This window comes from Polypterus senegalus, chromosome 6 (assembly GCF_016835505.1).
Source record: "Polypterus senegalus isolate Bchr_013 chromosome 6, ASM1683550v1, whole genome shotgun sequence".
Classification (NCBI taxonomy): Eukaryota; Metazoa; Chordata; class Cladistia; order Polypteriformes; family Polypteridae; genus Polypterus; species Polypterus senegalus.
Window position 1 is genome coordinate 56033461 of NC_053159.1, and position 23524 is coordinate 56056984.

At 38.2% G+C, this 23524-nt stretch overlaps 1 protein-coding gene across 3 annotated transcripts in view; it reads right to left on the reverse strand.

The window, feature by feature from the left end:
- Nucleotides 1-23524, reverse strand: part of gabrd (gamma-aminobutyric acid type A receptor subunit delta) — a 169461-nt gene that overhangs the window by 28855 nt on the left and 117082 nt on the right. For 2 of the 3 annotated variants that reach the window (XM_039756032.1, XM_039756035.1), the window contains exons 4-8: nt 15131-15351; nt 14692-14774; nt 14409-14546; nt 12352-12507; nt 7651-7862 (exon numbers count right to left, since the gene is read on the reverse strand). In XM_039756032.1, coding sequence (XP_039611966.1) covers nt 7651-7862; nt 12352-12507; nt 14409-14546; nt 14692-14774; nt 15131-15351 — 810 coding nt within the window. The remainder of the gene's footprint in view (nt 1-7650; nt 7863-12351; nt 12508-14408; nt 14547-14691; nt 14775-15130; nt 15352-23524) is intronic. The other variant, XM_039756034.1, reaches the window with a different exon arrangement.

Genomic DNA, 23524 nt, shown 5'->3' on the forward strand with positions numbered 1-23524 from the left:
AGTGGACCAGATCTACACCCTTAGCAGAATCCTGGAGGGTGCATGGGAGTTTTCCCAGTCAGTCTACATGTGTTTTGTGGACTTGGAAAAGGTGTTTGACCGTGTCCCTCGGGGAATCTTGTGGGGGGTGCTCCGGGAGTATGGGGTACTGGACCCCCTGATAAGAGCTGTTCGGTCCCTGTACAACCGGTGTCAGAGCTTGCCAGCAGTAAGTCGAGCCCATTTCCAGTGAGAGTTGGACTCCGACAGGGATGTCCTTTGTCACTGATTCTGTTCATAACTTTTATGGACAGAATTTCTAGGCGCAGCCAGGATGTAGAGGGGGTCAGGTGTGGTGAACTCAGGATTGGGTCACTGCTTTTTGCAGATGATGTTGTCCTGTTTGCTTCATCAGGCCGTGATCTTCAGCTCTCTCTGAATCAGTTCGCAGCTGAGTGTGAAGCGGCTGGGATGGGAATCAGCACCTCCAAATCCGAGACCATGGTCCTCAGCCGGAAAAGGGTGGAGTGCCCTCTCAGGGTTAGGGGAGAGATCCTGCCCCAAGTGGAGGAGTTCAAGTATCTCGGGGTCTTGTTCACGAGTGAGAGAAGAATGGAGCGTGAGATCGACAGGCGGATCGGTGCACTGTCTGCAGTGATGTGGGCTCTGCATCGGTCTGTCGTGGTGAAAAAGGAGCTGAGTCGTAAGACAAAGCTCTCAATTTACCAGTCGATCTATGTTCCTACCCTCACCTATGGTCATGAGCTATGGGTAGTGACCGAAAGAAGGAGATTGTGAATACAAGCAGCTGAAATGAGCTTCCTCCGCAGGGTGTCTGGGCTTTCCCTTAAAGATAGGGTGAGAAGCTCAGTCATCCAGGAGGGGCTCAGATTAGAGCCACTGCTCCTCTGCATCAAGAGGTGTCAGATGAAGTGGCTCGGGCATCTGATCAGGATGCCTCCTGGACGCCTCCCTGGTGAGGTGTTCTGTTCACATCCAACCGGGAGGAGGCCCTGGGGAAGATCCAGGACACTCTGGAGGGACTATGTCTCCCGGCTGGCCTGGGAACACCTTGGGATTCTTCTGGAAGAGCTAGAAGAAGTGGCCGGGGAGAGGAAAGTCTGGTGCATACTAATTCAGTGTGAGTAGGAAAACTCAATAAAACTGAATAAAAAAATTCAATTGACAATGAGATACAAAGAAGGCATGATACACCAGTGTTTGTGTGTCAGCTTTTATCCCTCCAGATCAGGAATTTGCAGATCAATTGTCTAAAAACATCAATACAGTCTACAGTACCACTACACTACCATCTACAGTTATTCCCAGTTTCAAATAAAAACTAACAGCGTCAGATCTCGGGTGGGGGGAGAGAGACTGAGAGAACAAAAGTGAAAAAACATGCTAATTTTTACAAGTACTATAAATTTACACCAGCTGTTACAGACGCAAATCAAATATATGTTTTTATTGTATTATATTAACAATAAGAGCAGCTCAATACTCAAAATGGAAAATTTGCGAGACACCCAGGATCAAACCCACAGTCTTTTGATTACAAGGCAGCAGTTCTTACCACTGCAGCATGGAAGCTGTCATATTGCACTTGAACCTTTTGTGAAAGTGTTTATTTGATACTGTATTTGGACTTCAGTTTTCACACATTATACAGTTGTCTACATTTTGTCATTTATTACCAAAATATGAAAAACGTTTCTGTTTTAACGATGTGTTTACATAGATTGTTGTAATTATAATAATTCATTATATTTATATAGTGCTTTTCTCAGTACTCAAAGCGCTATCCACACAGGGAGGAACCGGGAAGCAAACCAACAATCTTCCACTGTCTCCTTACTGCAAAGCAGCAGCACTACCACCACGCCACCTGTGAGTTGACACAGAGCACAAATGCAATGCATGTGTTCCAAATAATGATCTATTATTTTCCATCTAAAACACCAGCACTTCATTCCAAAATAATCAAGTCTTGAGCTAGGAGAACATCCTGCCCTTTCTGCGGCGGTGGGGGGGATGGTATAGCAGGCTGATTGCTGCGTGTGTTGGTTGGCACATTTACAAGACAAAAGACGCTGACGGAAAGGTGGGAAGGGATTTAAGGTGGGCTGGATTTAGGAAGTTTTTTTTGTAGGCTTTGGTAATTCTAGTGTTAACAAATTTAGGAGCTGGCCAATAAGAAAGATTTTATACCCTAAAAGTAAAACTGAAGTTTGATTAAAGTCACCCTTCTTTAATTTCACAAACAACTTATTCTCTCTCTCACTCTTTCTCTATCTGTCGATCTTTCTCTCTCTTTAATGATTCAGAATTGCACAAACCCGGGTAACAAAAGTATTAAATTCTAAAGAAAAAAATAAGCATACCTTCTGTTGTAGATGTTTTCATAAAGTAACATATCATATGAAATTTAACAAATGATAGAAGACTATTCAGTCCATCAACATCATTTGTTTCGCTAAAAGCTAATCTGTCCCAATATCTCATTCAGATACTTCTAAAAGGTTCTCAACATTTCTGCTTCAACTACATGTCTTGATAGTTTTGAGATTACCACAACTCTTTGCAAAAAATAAGTGCTTCCTGGCTTCAGTCTTAAATGCACTTCTCCTTAATGTACAGTGGTAAAGATGAAGGACTTTTGTTGGATCAACTTATCAATGTCTTTGAGGATTTTGAAAGCCTAAATTAGGCTCCCACACAGTTGCCTCAGCTCTTGACTAAACAGGTTTAATTAATCAGGTCTGTTAGAATATAGCACGTCTTTAAGACCTGGGATGCACCTGGTTGTCCTCTTCTGCACAGCTTCAAATGCTGGTATGTTTTTTTTAAAGTGTGATCAGAACTGCACACAATAAAGATGCACTCTCATTAGTTTAAGCATAATGTCCCTCGATTAATATTAAAACAATTTTTTTACAATATAACCTACCACTATATTTGCCTTTTCACTTGCTTCTGCACATTGCTTTAGAAAATGAAAATGTGCTGTCAGCACAAAACTATGACCTAAGCAGGCAATATTTACTGTTTTATTATTATATTTTGGTGTGTGCTTCATTAACCATTTTAAATATTTACATTTACAGTTTCCTTATCTCAAAGGTTCAATAGTGTGAAGGGGTGTCAATGTATCATAGAAGGTTAAACTGGGTTAGGGTCATGAACAACAGGACAGCAGGGAATTCAGGCTTGCAATATGCAGGACTTGAATAGCTGGATGGGACTGATTGAACTCTGCCTATCATTTAAAAATAGCCTATAGTTTAACTTAATAAAGTGGGAAATACAACTGCACTTTGAAGGAAAAAAAGAGTCCTTCATTTCCACTTTTATGCTACTATGGAATTAGTTGAGAATCAAAGATAAACTTTTTGCGCATCGTTTGAGGGTGCAATGATATGACCAATCAAGTTACAGCTCAGAGAGTGCAAAATTATTCAGTTTTTAACAAAGTGGTATACACAGACATAATAAATAAATAAAAGCTTTACATTTATCTTCAACTATAGGTCTCCATCCAATTAACTTGTATATCTGGTCACAGGGAGTAGGGACCTATCCCCGCTGCACAGACACAAGACAGGCCTCCACCTTGGACAGGGTGCCAATCTCACACATTTGTCCACATATTATTCCAAAATAATATTGATTACACTAATACTTCAAAATATTCACATTTGCCAGACAGTCGTGTGGTTCAGCTTGTAATGTTTTGTAAGACAGAAAATCTTTGCAATCAAAACATGGAACATGTTAATGAAAGTGCAAAATCTCAGAGAAATGCAATTTGTAGGGCTACTAAAACTGCATACTTAATTGTTGAAAACAAATCAGAAAGTACTAAATTTACATTATTCATTGTTTTTTTAAGCCAAAGTACTTTATTAGTTTATTAGTATAACAATTAAAATCTGACATATAACATACTGTAAATGTTTAACTGTATGTTCTATTACTCTACCTAATTGCCTGGGGTTAAAGTCATAAAAGGAAATGGTAGTGCCGAGGTGCAGTAAATGACAGTGTGGTAACAGTATGGGATTTGAGGCATTTTGTTATTGTCTACGTAATAAAGAGTGCAAAAGGGCACAATAGGGTCCTATTAGAACCCTAACTTGATGAAACAATCATGTACTTATTAAAATATTTGCTAGTCTTAACTTAGCTGTTGCTGTAGCGGATTTGCTTCTTCCGATGGTGTCCAATGTCACTCCTTTCAAGAAGCGTATTATGAGACTCAGATTATGGCACTCCCTGGGTGCCTTGTCTGTTGTCTCAGTGTATGCTCCGACCGCAATGAGTGATGTCTCGGCGTGGGAGACATTTAATTCGCAGCTTCGCTCTGTGGTTGATGGGTGCCCACGAGGTGACACTCCTCTGGTCATGGATGACTTCAATGCAACCAGTGGCACTGACAGGGCTGGCTATGAGGATTGTCTTAGTCCTCATGGGTCTGGTGACCATGGTGAAAGTGGCTCCATGTTCCTTGACTTTGCAAAGGTCAGGGGCTGCAAATCACTGGATCCTGGTTCCAGCGCCCTGAACCGCATCGTTGGACTTGGTACTCTAATACTGGTGGTGCGGTGAAGGAGATTGATCACATTCTTGTGGGCAGATGCTAGAGGCTCTTGCAAAACTGCAGGGTCTACAGAAGTGCCCAGTTTGTGAATTCTGACCACAGACTTGTTGTTGCTACTCTTAGGATCCAGCCTAGGTCTAGTAGGTTACCACCTACTAAGAAAATGAGCCTGGACTTGGTCAGACTCCTTGACCAGTCTGTTTCTAATTAGTTTGCATACAGTTTGTGTGAGGAACTTTCAGATTTGGGTACAACTGCCGATCCTAATGTGATGTGGGTGATCTTCCGTGACAAGACCCTAAAGGTTGCTGAGGGTTGTGCTGGTGTTACTGGTGTTCCCAGAAGGAGGTGTTTCATCTCGCAGGCACCCTGGGTATCATTGAGAGGAGTCGCAGCACATGGCTCAATGGCAAATCTGGTCTGTACCGGGAACTGAGAAGGACGGCTGCAAGGGCTCTGAGGGCAGATAAAGAGGCGTTTGTTAGAGGAATCTGTGAGCAAGTGACACACCATCTGTGGTCTAGCAACCCACGTCCTGCTTACAGAGGAATCAAAGCTTTACACACATCTGAATCTGTTCCACGGAGAGTTGCAGTCAGGGCATCTGATGGAACGGGTCCTTACAGATGATACTGCAGTTGTGAGCCGCTGGGCTTACTACTTTGAGCAGTTGTTCAAAGCTGATCCTCCAGCTAGGACGTTGGATATCTCTGGGTCCACAGTTCTTGAGGCTGATCCTTCAATTAGCTATGAACCACCCAGTCTCACTGAGATTGCACAGGTGGTGAACCAGCTAAGGCTGCGGGGATCTGTGGTATCCAATGTGAACTTCTCCAGGCTGGTGGTAAGGTTGTCCTCCTGGCATTGCAAGCAATATTTGCTTCCATTTGAGAGACTGGCATCATCCCAACTGACTGGAAAACAGGACTTATCGTCCCTATCTGGAAAAGGAAGGGTGATTGCCTGGATTGCAGCAACTACAGGGGGATAAGACTGCTCTCGGTGCCGGGTAAAGTCCTTGCTAGGGTCGTCCTTAGGATCCGTGATCACTTGCTCACCTACCAGCGACCAGAACAGTCTGGTTTTACACCTAAGAATTCTACCATCGACCGCATCCTGGCACTAAGGGTTCTCATGGAGCGCAAACACGAATATCGGCAGAGTTTCTTTGCAGCCTTTGTCGATTTTCGCAAAGCGTTTGACTCAGTTGATCGAGCTGCCCTGTGGGACATCCTGAGGGTTCACGGGATCCCCTCGAGGTTGCTGGATATCATGGTTGGCCTGTACAAAGGTACTGTGAGTGCTGTGCAGAGTGGAGTCAGGACCACTGCGTTTTTCCCAGTTGATTCTGGGGTTCGTCAGGGGTGTGTTCTTGCTCCTACTCTGTTCAATGTTTGTATGAACTGGGTGTTGGGCAAGGTCGTAGGGTCCATCAGCTGTGGGGTATCTGTTGGTGATGAAAGGTTCACAGATCTTGACTTTGCTGACGATGCTGTGGTCTTTGCGGAGTCAATGGAGGCTCTGATCAGGGCGTTCGAGAGACTGAGTGAGGAGTCTGAGTGTCTGGGCTTGCGAGTGTCCTAGATAAAAACCAAGATCCAGGCCTTTAATGACCTCTTGGGCACAGCCATCAGCAGTGTGTCTGTTTGCGGAGAGAGTGTCAACCTTGTCGAGAGGTTTACTTACCTTGGCAGTGACATTCATGTCTCTGGTGACTATTCCTATGAAGTTAGTAGATGGATTGGGAGAGCATGGGGGGTCATGAGGTTGCTGGAAAGAGGTGTGTGGCGCTCCCAATATCTATGCAAAAGGATGAAGGTCCAAGTCTTTAGAGTCCTGGTGCTTCCTGTCTTGGTATATGGTTGTGAGACATGGCCGCTATCCAGTGACCTGAGATGAAGACTAGACTCCTTTGGTACTGTGTCTCTCCGGAAAATCCTTGGGTATCGCTGGTTTGACTTTGTGTTAAATGAGTGGTTGCTCATGGAGTCCCAAATGAGACACATTATCTACATTGTGAGGGAGCGTCAGTTACGGAGGCTGATCCGGCTCATAAGATCCACATTGTTGGGGACCCGAGTAGCTGGACCAGGCCAAGGGGTCGCCCACGTAACAACTGGCTGCACCAGATAGATGGTAATTTCCAGATGATGGGACTGGACCGCGTGTCTGCCTGGGGGGTTGCAAACCGAGTTGTTTTGCCGCGTAGTCAACTTGACTTGACTTAACTTAATTCTTTGGATTGGCATTTGATTTTTAATATTGGCCTTTAGGGATAACATTGCTTTATTTGTATTAATACTGATAGTTTTTTGTTAATAAAATAACATTTTTATAGTGATTTTCAAAGAAAATGAAACATAACAAATATAATAAAAATGTTAAGCTAAAGCTAGGAGAAACAAAATCTGTTACAAAATATATACATTGCTCAGAAAAATTAAGGGAAAACTTAATCATCACAGTCTGACACCAAGTCAGTTCAGCTTCAGAAATATCAATCTGTCCAGTTAGGAAGTATAAGTAATTGTGAATCAACTTCACCTGCTTTGGTGCAAATGAAAGTGACAACAGTTGCACTGGTGAGGCAACAGAAAGAGAACCTCCAAAAAATGGGAAGGGTTTTGCATGTGTTGGCCACAGACAATTGCTCTCTCCTTATCCTTCCTGAATGATTGTTCTCTTGTTTTGTGTTTTGCTGAGTCACTTTATGAGTTGCCATGATGAAATTCACGCAAGATGGATCAACCTGTGATTTCAATTTTTAACTTTGATTTTGGTGTGATATCGAATCCAGACCTCAATGGGTTTGTGACTTTGGTTCCTGTTGACCATTGTTACATTATTTTGCTCTCAACAAATTACATAGTACTACTCAGTAAAGATTTTCCACTTGAGTATTTTGTTCATCGAGGTCCAATGTGTGATTGAAGTGTTCCCTTAATTTTTTTGAGCAGTGTATATTACTTACGTATAAGCTTTGTATTAATTCATCCAGATAGACTGTAAAATCTATATACTTTAAAACTAAACAAAAACAGAAAAATTTAACAAAAAAATCTCAAACAAACCTCAGTACTTGATTTGTTCGACTTGGTTTTGGCTCGTTGTTTTCGCATATAGTCAGCACTGAAGTGGGCAAAAGCATACTCAACTAAAGCAGCAAACACAAACACGTAACAGATCCAGAAATAGACATCTAGAGCCTTAATAGAAGAGGCTCGGGGAAGAGAAGATCTGGCACTGACCATCAGGGTTGTCATTGTCAGTACTGTAGTGATTCCTGAGAAGGGTAAAACAATGACAGAATTAAAGCAAAAGAGAACTAAGTTAAATTGGGCATAAACAATGTTCACAAATTTATATTAAGCTCTCATAGATTTACCCACTTTTTAACTGCTTGTGATGCCACCAAACAATATACTGTAAACACAAAAATCTCTAGTGAGTTATTCCTGTATTTGAAGGCTATCGGAAGAAATAACACAGAAATATTGCTTCTTTCACTTATAATATGTGTCTCTCATTGTAAATCTGTAGTAACATTCCACACATCTGCATGGGAAGCCTTAGTTTGGTCAATGTGATTTTCATGGACACATAACATGTTAAAAACTCACATAAATATTCTCTGCTGTCAACCATGTTTGGCAGCCATAAAGTTATACATTTTTTAATGGGCAAAAAAATTGTATAAGGCAAAATCAAGAACAAAAAAATGCATGCCCATATATTGCACAGTATTACAAAATCTTTATTTTTACAGGTAGATACACTAACTTAAACTGGTCTAAACTCAGATTCCCAGCTTATTTCGTTAAAGAAAAAACATTCACACAGAAATTAAACTTCTTTGCAGAGATGTAGAAGTAAGTTTGCTGTCAGCAAGCCGTCTTACCTTCAGCATTGTGTCTTTAGTCATGCATAGGAGATCTCCCATACTGTTCTAAATGGAATACTGCTGAGAATAGCTCTGTATTATGCAACTGAAGAAAACCTACTACTTTAAAGTGCAACAGTGTGTTAAACTGAATAAGGAAACCTGTGCTGTGCTCACACAGGGAAACTATAAGGCATCGGAAAGCATTAGTGTTTCAGTACAAAAAGTTATGCTGTTGAGGTAGCAGGACAGATTACCAGCAGCATATATAATTAATGTTATAACTGATGCCTAATATGATGCAGTGTTTCTAGGGAAACATAGTTCTAGGGAAAAATAGTTGGCTACACACATAAAAAATAAACTGACACTGGAAATAATTACATGTTGGTACTTTTCAGAAAGTACTTTGTCAAGTTGAATTGCGACCTCTTGTAATAAAATTAATAAAAAAAAAAAATAAAAAAAAAATGAATTGCGACCTCTAATGGCAGAATATTAGAAACACTTGTAGAACTTTTCTTACATATTTCCGGGTGAAAGATCAGGCTTCGCACGTCATTCGTTCCTTTGTTTACTTGCTACGCATTGTGAGAATAGTTTGTCCCTTTCTCCTATTACTTGAGCCATTAATGCTGTGCGTCCTTGCGGGAAAGTAAGTCTATTATTTGATATAAAGAGGTTCAAATGTTTGTTAAACTTACAAGTGCAGAGTATTTAAAATGTGTACTTACAGTGGTGTGAAAAACTATTTGCCCCTTCCTGATTTCTTATTCTTTTGCATGTTTGTCACACAAAATGTTTCTGATCATCAAACACATTTAACCATTAGTCAAATATAACACAAGTAAACACAAAATGCAGTTTTTAAATGATGGTTTTATTATTTAGGAGAAAAAAATCCAAACCTACATGGCCCTGTGTGAAAAGTAATTGCCCCTTGTTAAAAAATAACCTAACTGTGGTGTATCACACCTGAGTTCAATTTCCGTAGCCACCCCCAGGCCTGATTACTGCCACACCTGTTTCAATCAAGAAATCACTTAAATAGGAGCTGCCTGACACAGAGAAGTAGACCAAAAGCACCTCAAAAGCTAGACATCATGCCAAGATCCAAAGAAATTCAGGAACAAATGAGAACAGAAGTAATTGAGATCTATCAGTCTGGTATAGGTTATAAAGCCATTTCTAAAGCTTTGGGACTACAGCGAACCACAGTGAGAGCCATTATTCACAAATGGCAAAAACATGGAACAGTGGTGAACCTTCCCAGGAGTGGCCGGCCGACCAAAATTACCCCAAGAACGCAGAGACAACTCATCCGAGAGGTCACAAAAGACCCCAGGACAACGTCTAAAGAACTGCAGGCCTCACTTGCCTCAATTAAGGTCAGTGTTCATGACTCCACCATAAGAAAGAGACTGGGCAAAAACGGCCTGCATGGCAGATTTCTAAGACGCAAACCACTGTTAAGCAAAAGAACATTAGGGCTCGTCTCAATTTTGCTAAGAAACATCTCAATGATTGCCAAGACTTTTGGGAAAATACCTTGTGGACTGATGAGACAAAAGTTGAACTTTTTGGAAGGCAAATGTCCCGTTACATCTGGCGTAAAAGGAACACAGCATTTCAGAAAAAGAACATCATACCAACAGTAAAATATGGTGGTGGTAGTGTGATGGTCTGGGGTTGTTTTGCTGCTTCAGGACCTGGAAGGCTTGCTGTGATAGATGGAACCATGAATTCTACTGTCTACCAAAAAATCCTGAAGGAGAATGTCCGGCCATCTGTTTGTCAACTCAAGCTAAAGCGATCTTGGGTGCTGCAACAGGACAACGACCCAAAACACACCAGCAAAACCACCTCTGAATGGCTAAAGAAAAACAAAATGAAGACTTTGGAGTGGCCTAGTCAAAGTCCTGACCTGAATCCAATTGAGATGCTATGGCATGACCTTAAAAAGGCGGTTCATGCTAGAAAACCCTCAAATAAAGCTGAATTACAACAATTCTGCAAAGATGAGTGGGCCAAAATTCCTCCAGAGCGCTGTAAAAGACTCATTGCAAGTTATCGCAAACGCTTAATTGCAGTTATTGCTGCTAAAGGTGGCCCAACCAGTTATTAGGTTCAGGGGGCAATTACTTTTTCACACAGGGCCATGTAGGTTTGGATTTTTTTCTCCCTAAATAATAAAACCATCATTTAAAAACTGCATTTTGTGTTTACTTGTGTTATATTTAACTAATGGTTAAATGTGTTTGATGATCAGAAAAATTTTGTGTGGCAAACATGCAAAAGAATAAGAAATCAGGAAGGGGGCAAATTGTTTTTCACACCACTGTATATGTAACATTGTGACTTACTGTATGTATTTAATTTAATTTACAGACCTCTATCTCTATCTGTTCTCTATACAATTTTACAGGCTACAAAATTTGCAAAATAAAGTTTGTGTATGCAATGAAATGGCAGATAAGGCCACCAATAATGAAACCTTAATGTTTTTAATAATGTACTTCACATTTCCAAGGCAATTAAATGTACTGTGATTAAATCTTCATTAATGTAATCTTTACAACAAAATGTGTTATAAATGACCTTGCATTTTCAATATATGGGTTGTTTTCAATTTTCATTTAAACTGTATACTTTCATAGCCCAAAAAAACTTTTAAGAAAAGTTCTTTTTTGGGAACCTCTACATTATGATATAACATAAAAGTTATCAGCAGTCAGATGGATAGCAAGTAAGGTAAGGGAGGATAATGGAAAAAGCTGCACTGTATTATGCATCCCATATGTCAAGACAAACATTTCATGGCTGAGACATCCAAAAAAATGAAGGATGTCCCTGGACGTTTAGTAAAGTTGGGTTAGTATCTCAGCCTGCTAGGGGGCAACAGCTATATTCTGTGGCTACAGTCCATGCTTCTGCAGAGGAGCCTGAGAGAAGTACATTAAGTAATGGTCTTGTACAGAAGTAGTCATTTATGGTCCTGGAGTTACACAGTGACTGCAGGCTTTTGCTTTAACCAGTTTCTTAATAATACTACTACTACTACTAATAATAATAATAATAATAATAATGCATTCTATTTGTATAGTGCTTTTTCCATGCTCAAGATTTCTTAATTAGAACCAATTTATTTACTAATAAAGCAATATTTTAGTTAACTTGGATGCTACAATTAAGAGCCCTTAATTGCCTATTCTAGTCTTAAGCAGCTGTGTTAAGGTTTTAGTTGTTGCCTTTTTTCTTAACCAGATATCACTTAACAATGCGGTGCAAATGATAAGGGAACCACCAGCTTTCCAGCTAGCATTTTTCTGTTTAAACCAGCATACATGCATCATAAATTATCTGTGTTAATAAAATCTTTTGAAATAAATAAGAGGGAAGGAACATAAAAAATATTAATAAAGTTCTCAGAAAACAAAATAACATAATTTTTTTTTCTTGGATAAAAGAAAGAACTAACAAGCCATATAATTAAATACCAAGTTGCTTCAACAGTTAGGCCTAATTACGAAACTAGCTGAAACAAAAACCTTCACTAAGGACCATAACTGAGTACTCATTCTATTATTATATGGGGAGAAGAAGAATCTGTAGGTACAACATTTTTGTCATTTGAACCTGAAATATTAATTATTAAAGTTATCATTTATTTGAAGTTCCAAAATTCAAGAAACAGTATTACCTATATTCCCTAATTTTGTTGTCTGTTTTCTTTCTTTGATTTTCTTATTGATTTCATTTCATTATTGACCTCACATATCCATGGTATTCAGTATTAATGTCATATTAGGTTTACTTCTTATATCAATTAAGATGGCTAATGAAAATCTCATTATTAATGCATTAATGCAATATTTAATTAAGTGTCTCTTACCTAATGATACTCTAGCAGGCACTGCTGACTGGCTGATCCAGAATGACACCCAGGACATTGCAACAAGTAATATAGATGGGACGTACGACTGAATGATGTAAACGCCTCGGTTTCTCCGCAATTGAAAATGAAGTCTGAGCCTTGGAAATCTTCCAGCTGTGCAATAATGAACAAAAAAATGTGAATATAAATAACAATCTGGTTAAGTTTGCAGGTGATACCAAGGTAGGATTACCAGATAATCTAGAATCCATTATATCATTACAGAAGAACTTGGACAGCATATAGGTTGGGGCCTGCAGTGGGCTGGCGCCCTGCCTGGGGTTTGTTTCCTGTCTTGCGCCCTTTGTTAGCAGGGATTGGCACCAGCAGACCCCCATGATCCTGTAGTTAGGATATATCGGGTTGGATAATGGATGGATGGATAGGTTGGGGCAGATTTGTGGCAGATGAAATGCAATTTAATTACACCTAGGAAGTAAAAATGTGACCACCAGCAGACCCCCGTGATCCTGTAGTTAGGATATATCGGGTTGGATAATGGATGGATGGATAGGTTGGGGCAGATTTGTGGCAGATGAAATGCAATTTAATTACACCTAGGAAGTAAAAATGTGAGTTATGAACATACAGTGAAACGTTTGAAAATTTAACGTACACCTTATGAAAAGGATTTAGGAGTTGTAATGGTCTTGTCACTATCGACTTCCAGACAATGTTCAGAAGCCATTATGAAGGCTAACAGAATGTTAGATTATATAGCACAATATGTGGAGTACAAGTCCAAGGATGTTATGCTCAAGCTTTTCAATGGACAGATCAGGCCTCATCTGGAGTACTGTGTGCAGTTTTAGTCTCTAGGCTACAAAAGCGATATACGTAGCAGTACCTGAAAAAGTCCAGAGAAGAGTGACTACACTGTTTCCAGGGAATAAGTTAAGAGGATTAAAATGATTAAAATAACTGTGCTTAAGCAAAAGGAGATTAAAAGGTGACATGACTGAAGCATTTAAAATCATGAAATGAATGAGCACAGTGGATCGAGACTGTTACCTTAAAATGTGTTCAACAAGGACACCGGGACACAGTTGGAAACTTGTTAATGTTAAATTTCACACCAACATTAGGAAGGTTTTCTTATACTGAGAACCATAGGCTGTGGGACTTTATGGAACTTAAAACATGACCTGATGTTGTTTTGGAGGATCCAGTTCAAAACTCTTATCTTGACCTATAGTTCTTTGATTGGCTCCAATCCAAGGTCTCTCCATATGTCCTTTTAAGAAGTCTCCATTCTACCTCTGCCTGTGAACTAACCATTCCCTCTCTTGCCAGATGTGCCAGAATTGGACAATATTCCTCCATTCTTGCTTCAGTACTGTGGAATTATCTCCTTTCATCTATTCATACTGTCCCAAAAGCATTTTTTGGAAATGTACCTTTTCCTTAAATATTTTGGATCTCTTAGCTTCTCTCCTACAGGTTAGCTACTGTTGTACTTACAAAGAGTTTAGCATACAGATTTTTGTTCTAGTTTAGTTGATGGTATAATTATATAGTAGTTTTACTCCCTCGTGCATGCCTTATTATATTTATACTCTGTTGCTTTGATGCTTGCACCTTCATTCTTATATGTATTATAACTTGCTTTGTATGTAAAACATCCACTAAATAAATATATATATATAATCTGTTTTCCATTCTTTATTACTACTGTGTATACATTTGATAGGATAATAAGAATTATTAATAATAGATATTAGGTCATATGAAATATTGTTGATTGGTTATAGCTTAAAGTATTAAGTATTAAAGTATTAGTATTAATTTGCATATTCAATTTATCTTATGGCTATAACAAGGTAACACCAGGACTGTCCTGTTGAGTTTGTATTTTGATATCCTGCTCTCCTTGTTAACAAGATTATTTATCATAAGCAAACTCACTTGCCAAATAGAGTGCAACTCATTTCCTTGACAGAGCCAAAAATTCTCTGCTTTCAAATTCTGTTCCCATTTCTACACCTCCATTAATATCAAAGTAAATGTTACATTACCTTTTTTAAAGTTCATCATCTCTGTGTTAAATCTGTAGTCAGTTATGGTGAACTGAGAAAGCTCAAGCTTATCAAGACCATGAATGTGTTCCTGACTCTCTGACCAGTGGTACACAATATCTTCTGAGGAATAGCCATCTGGGAGTAAAGATATGATCAGAAAACTGTATTGGGATCAAGAAAAGGCAAACAGTTATAGAAACATGATTCTTTCAGAAAATGTTATACAATTAGTTTTATTACTGTTAGATACTCTATAATACTACAAATATAATAAACTTACAGCTTTCAAGCTCTAGCATGCACTCTTGTTCATCCATTGGATATTTTGTAAGATCCATATCACATGCTACAGTGGATGTAATTCTGAAATGAAATCAATAGATTTAACATTCAATAAATCATTGTTATCTACTATGTCAATCTTGCGTACTATGTAGAAAATAAAACTAACAGATGTATTAATCATAAAGTCAGTAAAATAAATTTCTCACTCAATCTGTAGAACTGGTATGTTCTCAGAAGCACTATGGAGAATTGTATTAGTTCTGTTATGAACATAAATTTGACCTAATGTTTTACAACAAAAACATTTGGAGTATGTCAAGGCTACAGCCTACTCACACTGTTTAAAAGACTGCCAAATATCAGATGCTTATGGGTGAGAATTGATACAAACCATTTTATTTTGTGACATTGAAAGCTTAAATAAAAATCTTTACCTAATGCTGTAAAGAATAACACCATCTGGCTGTAGACGGATCAGCTTGTTTTCCACAGTGACATCATGGAACCAGGCAGATTTTGCATTCACGATAAATGTATCAGGAAGCCAGAGTTTATCCACAAAGCGACTGTCCAGACCCAGGGTTTTGTTTGTATGGTTATAGGTGAGACGCTCATCCCGCCAACTCTGACGAAGAAATACTGTCATTGTATACTCCTGGCAAAGAATATTAAAGTAAAACAGTGCCTTGTTTGGTAATGTACCACTTGAAATAATATATTTTGCTGAACATGTTATGGTATCTGTAAATTTTCTCTTTGTGAGTTTGAGTACTGTGTGAACCATCAAACTGGCAAACCATCAAAGGCTGATTTCTGCCTTGTAGCTGATGTTGTCATAATACCCTTCAGGACTCAACAACATTCTACTGGAACACTTTCACCTTTTATTTGTAAACATGGGTGAGACAAAGTAATATTTTTCACGTTGTTGCCTTTTAGATCTCTAGTTCTGAAACCTATGCTACAGGCTTGGTTTGTGTGGCTTTTCTTCAGAGCATGTTCTTGCTCTGTTTGCAAGGGTTTTCCTACAAGTAAAATTGTTCTCATTAAAAAAAGGCCTAATGCAACCATGGCAGGTATGCTCCCAGTATGTTACAAAATTTAGAATATCTTTCAGTCAGTAAATGGTGGCAGCAAGCCACCACTGAATTGAGTGTATTCACTCCTCTGCTCGCAGAAAAATATGGGGCAAATCAACTGTGCATAAGCCTGTCAATTAAATTTCTAGTTGAAGGTTCTGCAGAAAACCTTAGTTATGGATTTGCTGCTCAATCTGAACAGAAAGCAATTAAATGTTAGATGTTCATTATTAATGTTATTATTATTAGTGAAAATAAAAGTAACTCAGCATATTAAGTATTCTCTGCATTGTGTCAAATTCATTACAACCACAAAAAGATCACAAGCTTAAACATTGTGGTCCACTAGGGTGGCACCGCCAGCCGAACCCGACACAGACACACGTGGGACACAAGTTCAATGCACACTAGGTTTATTTTTTCTTTTTCCCTTGTGGGAAATGCCTTTCCCATTCCCCACAAGTATGGAACAGTCCAAGCACAAACACAGCACAAACAACGAATCCCTTCCTTTACTCGTTTTCTTCTCCTCCTTCACTCCTCAGGTCAAGCTTCATCGCTCCTTCTCCCAGCTCTGGCTCCCCAAGTAGTGGCTGCTGGCTCCTTTTATAATGCACCCAGAAGTGCTTCAGATGCTTGACTACTCATTTCCAGCAGCACTTCCGGGTGTGGTGGAAGAACTGCCCATAAGGGCTCAGCAGCTCCTGCTGCAGCACCCCCTGGCGGCGCCTGCGGATCCCAACAAGGCTGCACCACACTCCAACTCCTGCGGAAGTCTGAGGCAATGCTGCAACCCAGGGGGGTTGCCATCTATCATTCCGGGGGAGGTAACACTCTTACCACACTTGCTTCCCCAGTCCTCCCAGCATGGAGGCATCCCAGCCAGACAACAGCCCCGGCCGCACGCTACAACATACAGCAAGCAGTGACACAAATAACCCAGAGATACCTGTTGCCTCTTCTATGATATTCTCTGCAGCATGTGTATCAGATCACTGAATAGGCTACATAAATTTAAAAACTACTGGAAGCCTTTGGTATAGTTTAGAATTTAAATCAGGATGAGATCAATTGGCCATCAAAGGGCACACACATACACTTTAGGCATTTATGCTATTGTACATAAGAGACTGGAGTGTACTTAAGAATTTTTGTGCAGCAGTCTTTTGGAAACATGAATATGAATAAAAAATAAACATACACATGCAAATTGACTTGAATTGAATTGACAAGAATCAAACAAAGTGCTGTGTATACAGAGTGTATGTGGTGGTGTGTTCCTAAATAGGATTACATGGTACTAAGGTCAGAGAGAGGCACTGCTGAGGAACTGTGTCAGCCTAAAAATTCAACCACTATAACAAACATTTCATATCATTTTGTACAGGATAACTCCTGGTTGGTAATTCTGCAGAAAAGTGTAATTGTGGATTTGCTGTTCAGTCTGTACAATGTCAGGTGTATGGCTATTATTATTATTATTAGTAATTATTATTATTAGTAGTAGTAGTAGAAGTAGTAGTAGTACTGCCAGTGAAAACAAAATGCAACATGTTAACTGTTTACTGCACTGCTCCAAATTTAATATGGCTAAATAAAGAACACAGAACCTTAAAACATTAGAACAATCTAGACAAGAACAGGTCTTTCAGCCCACCAAAGCTTGCCAATCCTATCTACTTATTTGTTTTAAAATAACATAATGTCTAGTTTTAAAAGTTTCTATATTCCCACTGCCTAACACACTACCTGGTAGCTTATTCCATGTGTCTATGGTTCTCTGTGTGAAGAAAAACTCCCTAACGTTTGTGCAATATTTACCCTAAACAAGTTTCCAGCTGCTTCCCAGTGTTTGTGATTAACTCATTTTAAAATAACAGTGGCTCAGGCTAAGTGGGTGGGTTGGGTTACTTTGTATGCCATGTGAGTTTATTGATTTATCCTGTCAATTTGTCTTTACATAATAAAAAGTTGATCACAAAAAAAAAATTACAGTCTTGATCCACTGTACTAATTCCCTTCATAATTTTAGACACTTTAGTCATGTGTCCTCATAATCTTTTTTTGCTTAAACTGAAAAGGCTCAGCTCTTTTATTTTTTCTTCATAATTCATCCCCTCTAGCCCTGGGTTCAGCCTAGTTGCTCTTCTCTCAACTTTTTCTAGCACTGCTATATCCTTTTTGTAACCTGTAGACTGGACACTTTAGGCTTTAAAACTGTAAGCAGTATTATAAAGCCTCAGCATAACTTCCTTGGATTTGTACTCCATACATTGTGTTGTATAACCTAATATTCTGTAACCCTTCTTAATGGCTTCTGAATACTGTCTGGCTGTTGATAGTGTTGAGTCCACTATGACTGCTAAATCCTTCTTATAAGGTTTACTCTTGATTTCAGACCTCCTTTGTGTATTCAAACTTAATATTTTTACTTTCTACACATAATACTTTTACTTACATTAAAATTCATCTTCCACAAATCTACTCAAGCCTGTATGCTGTCCAAGTCCCTCTGTAATGTTTCAACAGATTCTAGATTACCTGAGGCCTCATGCATAACACCGTGTGTAGAATTCGCACTATAACATGACGTAAGCACAAAACACCAAATGTGCTTATGCACAGAAAAATCCAGATGCAGGAATCTGTGCGTTCTCCAACTTCTACCTTCTTCCTCTACATAAATCCTGGTCAGCGTGAAAAGTAACGCGTGCACGCGCGTGCTATCCCGCCCTAAATCCTCCCAGAATTATGCCTCTTTGAATATGCAAATCAATATTAATAACCTTTAAGTGAAAACACAATGGCAAAAGCATCTGAGAAAATATAAGAATGTTGGCGAATACCAAGTGGAGCAAAGGAAAAACATACAAACAGTAGTATAATCAACAAAAGTAAATTAATCGAGTGACATAGCATGTCAGAGATATTCAAAAGCTAAAGTACAGACAAGAAAAAATAGGCACACAGTGGAAAAAAATAAATAAATTTCAACTTTAATCTTGAAATTTCCACTTTAATCACGTATATTTTGTTATTAAAGTAGATCATCATAAACTTCATCTTAAACTCATTTAATTTACTAGTTTCTCAAAACCCATCGTAACTAAAGTAGCAAGTTAAATGCTTTGTTTTGTATTTGAACTTCAATGTGCTCTATGTCTGTGAATCACTATGTGCTTCTGTTCTTTCTCTTTTTCCGACAGGACACAGAATCCATTACATTCATGATATTACAGCTCTCTGAATAATTAAAATACTGTGATGTATACGTGATATCATTTTCATGATGACTGGAATGAAAGCATGTTATTAAACATGAGAACACGATGGCACAATGATTGTTCATGTCTCACACAAGATGCTGCTGTTCCATGTGCGACCTTCGATGAAATAATTTATTGTAGCAATACTGTCTCTTTCAAACATACTAACCTCCAATTCCTGTCCTTACTTTTCTTTCCCCAAGTACCCATTCGCCACACAATCAATCAGCTCTGTAATAGACGGTAAGCCATCTGTAAGCTTACAATGATAATTCTTCAGAACTTTTAAGGAACATTGAAATATCTTCATAATACGTGTTTAATTATTCTATGCGTCTATCCTCCCAGTGTTGCGCCAGCCTCAGTAAATATACAGCGCAAGGCAGGGACAATACGTGAACTTGCTAGCGCTGCAGCACCGTGTCCTCACATGTTTAATTATTAACATTACAGATTATTTAAATTAAGTTAAAGTTTTATCTGTATAATATAATCAACATATTTTGCTGCATTTCATCTTAAAAATGATATCGTCATCATATGTAAATACGCGCTTTATAGAGTGGTGCAGGTTGTGCAATGTCATAACTGTAGTGCAAGTTTACAGTGAGGTGATTGTATTTATAAGCACAAACAGTTCTACAAGAAGCAATTGATTGAGTGCATTTATAGTTCTTGGGATGAAACTGTTTCTGAACCGCAAGGTCCATAAAGGAAAGGCTTTAAAACGTTTTGCCGAGGCCGAGGCAGCGTGTGCTTGATACCGTATACTGATAATTCTCATCCAATCAGCTGCTGCTGTGATTCCCCACTCAGATACAGTGATATAAATACACCGAGTGGTGCAGTGAGAGGAATATGGAAAAAGATGATCCGCTGTGGCAACTCCTAATGGAAGCAGCTGAAAGAATAAAAAGAAGAAGAAGAAGATAGTGCAGTGAGAGTAACAACGCTAAAGCAGTTATCGTATTTGGAATACTATGGCTATTCCTTGGAACATTATATTGTTACAGGTAATTTACAATCAGATGCATTATACTAATAAACAACATGCGATTAATTTCACTGTATTTATAAAGCCATGTCAGGAAAATAAAGGATAATCACACAGTAACAGTAGCACTGCTTTGACGCTGGGTGCCACCAGTCTGCAAAACAGAGCGGAGAACTTGCGTACGACAGGGTATGAGGTACCGTGGAAAAATGCGTGACTTAACGTCAAGTGTAGGTTTTATACATTGCGATTTGAACGTGGAAACGTTCTTATGTAACATTTCTGTGTGTAGCCACTGTTTGTACATGAGACCCCTGCTGTGTTGACTTGGTAAAGCTCTGTATTGGAACAGCTTGGCCACTAGTGCCACTCCACTCTAATGTTCTACTGGTAACCCAGTCTCCTGCATGGATTTTACTCTGCCAATTGCCTTTACTATTTATTACCAGCACCAACCCAAAGTCCGTAAAAACCCCAAATAGAAGTAATATTGCAAAAGATCAGAAAATGGAAATGGTTAGAAATAACTATTTTCCCTTTCCTGTCTTCCTACACTATCATTGTTTTGTCAATGCTTCTGTGTCCTTTTTATTGTATGGTAACTGCTGCTTGAAAATGTGGACTAAAACCTGTCCAAATTCCATTGTTATCTACTATGTTAATATTGCATACTACGTAGAAAATAAAACTAACAGATGTATTAGTCATAAAGTCAGTAAAATAAATTTCTCACTCAATCTGTAGAACCGGGATGTTCTCAGAAGCACTATGGAGAATTTTTTTAGTTTTGTTATGAACATACATTTGACCTAATGTGCCAAATCCAGCATCTCTCCTAAAACTGACCTTTGTTTTTTACTCACAACCAGCTCACTTTTCTCCATTTTATTGCAGGGAGTTTCATAGGCTGTCTTTTTAATGAACTGGTCAGTCAGGTTTCAAATTACTGAACCTAAGTGTGTGTGCTTTTTAATTAGTGACAGGCCTAGCAGTGCTGTTAGGACACTCACATATGGCAAGCCGAATTAACATTTAGAGATATCTCAAAATGGATTTTAAGATATCTGGAAATGCATTTTAGATATCTCAAATTGACTTACAGATATCTAAAAATGCATCTATTTTAAGATATCTAAAAAGCATTTTATGATATCTTAAATAGATTTCAAGATATCTTGAAATGATATGCTGTACATTTTGAAATATCTGAAATGCATTTTAAGATATCTTTAATGCAATTCGAGATATCTTGAAATACGTTCCTGTGCATTTTGAGATATCGCAAATACATTTCGAGATATCTTAAAATAACTTCCTGTGCATTTCAAGATATCTCAAATACATTTTAAGATATCTCAAAATCACTTCCTGTAACATTTCCTATTCTTTCAATGGGACTTCCTGTCTATTTCGAGATATCTCAAAATGAATTTGAGATATCTTGAAATACACAGGAAGTTATTTTAAGATATCTTGAAATGTATTTGAGATATCTTGAAATGTGCAGGAAGTCATTTTAAGATATCTGAAAATGCATTTCAGATATCTCAAAATGAATTTGGGATATCTTAAAATGAGAAGGAAGTTATTTTGAGATATCTCGAAATATAATTTAGATATCTTAAAAGCATTCAAGATATCTTGAAATTCATTTTTTCAGATATCTGAAATACATTTTTAGATATCTAAAATTAATTTCATGATATCTTAAAATGGGTCTCTGCTCCATTTCAGATATCTAACAATGTATTTCAAGATATCTCAAATTGTATTTCAAGATATCTAAAATGCATTTTAAGATATCTTTTAAAGGACACTCAATTATTTCAAGATATCTCAATAGCATTTTCAGATATCTACAATACAATTTAAGATATCTCAAATACATTTCCAGATATCTTAAAACAGCTTCCTGTCCATTTTCAGATATCTCAAATACATTTCAAGATATCTTAAAATGACTTCCTGCACATTTCAAGATATCTCAAATACATTTTAAGATATCTTATAATAAACAAGTAGTCCCATTGAAATAATAGGCAATTTTACAGGAAATGATTTTGAGATATCTTGAAATGCATTTAAGATATCTTAAAATGCATGAAAGGTCAATTTAAGATATCTGAAAATTCATTTGAGATATCTTGAAATGCAGACACAATTATTTTGAGATATCTGAAACTGTATTTGAGATATTTTGAAATACATTTGAGATATCTCAAAATGTATTGCAGATATCTTAAAATGTAAAGGAAATTATTTTAAGATATCTCAAAGCGAGTTTCAGATATCTTAAAAAGTAAATTACATTTTAAGATATCCAAAATTCATTTTGAGATATCTCTAAATGTTAATTTGGCTTGCCATACTCACACCCATATGCATTCCTGACTTGCTGCCTAAGCTTATAACATTTTCTGCTGCACCATACCCCATTCTTTGTTCTTTCGCTTGTCTTGTTTCATTTAAACCAACTCCTAAACTGGTACACTTTCTGTCCAACTCAGTCATTCTTGCACTAGCATTTTCAAACCTTTCACATACTAGCACTTGAATTTCTTTCATTTCTACTGTTCCTTGTTTTAATTCCACACTTACTTCACTCAGTATCCATATTCCATTATCAAATTCATGCCCTACAGTCAACAATTGCCATTCAAACTCACCAGGTTCTCTGCCATGTATCTAATTTCTTTATCCTAAATCAAATTTCAATGCAGCACTGGTTACCTTACCTAGCATGTTCTTTAAATACTAGACAGACCTCAGAATTATGTGGACATTGTGCTGCAGTGTTGAATAATGGAAGGAAACACTCTTGCTGTTTTTCCTTCCTTTTATCACTCTCATTTTGCTCACACTCATCTGTCTCAGGTACGTCACCCATGATGTTTTATGGTTCCAGTCAGATCGTGTTAATACTGCCCTAACTGTTACCACAGGAGGAGGTTTACTCTCCTTTTATACCCTGCTTTCACTTCTTTCCACTTTAGCAGTGGGTGTTCTACATGCTAGCATTTTGCATTTTTCACACCAACTGTTACATCTCTGAAAACCTAAACATTCACACAACATTCCACTTTCACTTTCAACCATTTTGCTATGCTCTTTCTCATACTGATCTTCCTTATTACTAATAATAGAAGATAATACACCTCTTATAACAGCAGCTGTCTTTTTTATACCTGATCTCAGATTTCCTGCTTTAAATCCTTCCAGCCCCCTTCCAGTTTATGGCATGCTCAGCTCAGCTTCTGCTTTCTCTACCTTCATTACAGGTTTCCATTTGCTAGCTTTAGCCTGCTTGCCTCTGCCACTCCATTGGAAGATGGCTGGCTTTAATATGAATTTAGTCTACAATGCTACTGTAATATAATTTGCCAAATTCGTTATGGGCTGGCCTACTTTTGCCCCTGTAAGCTAACACTAACACACACACACACACAGTTCCTATCCACACAAGCACTTACTATGAATGATGCCTACTCT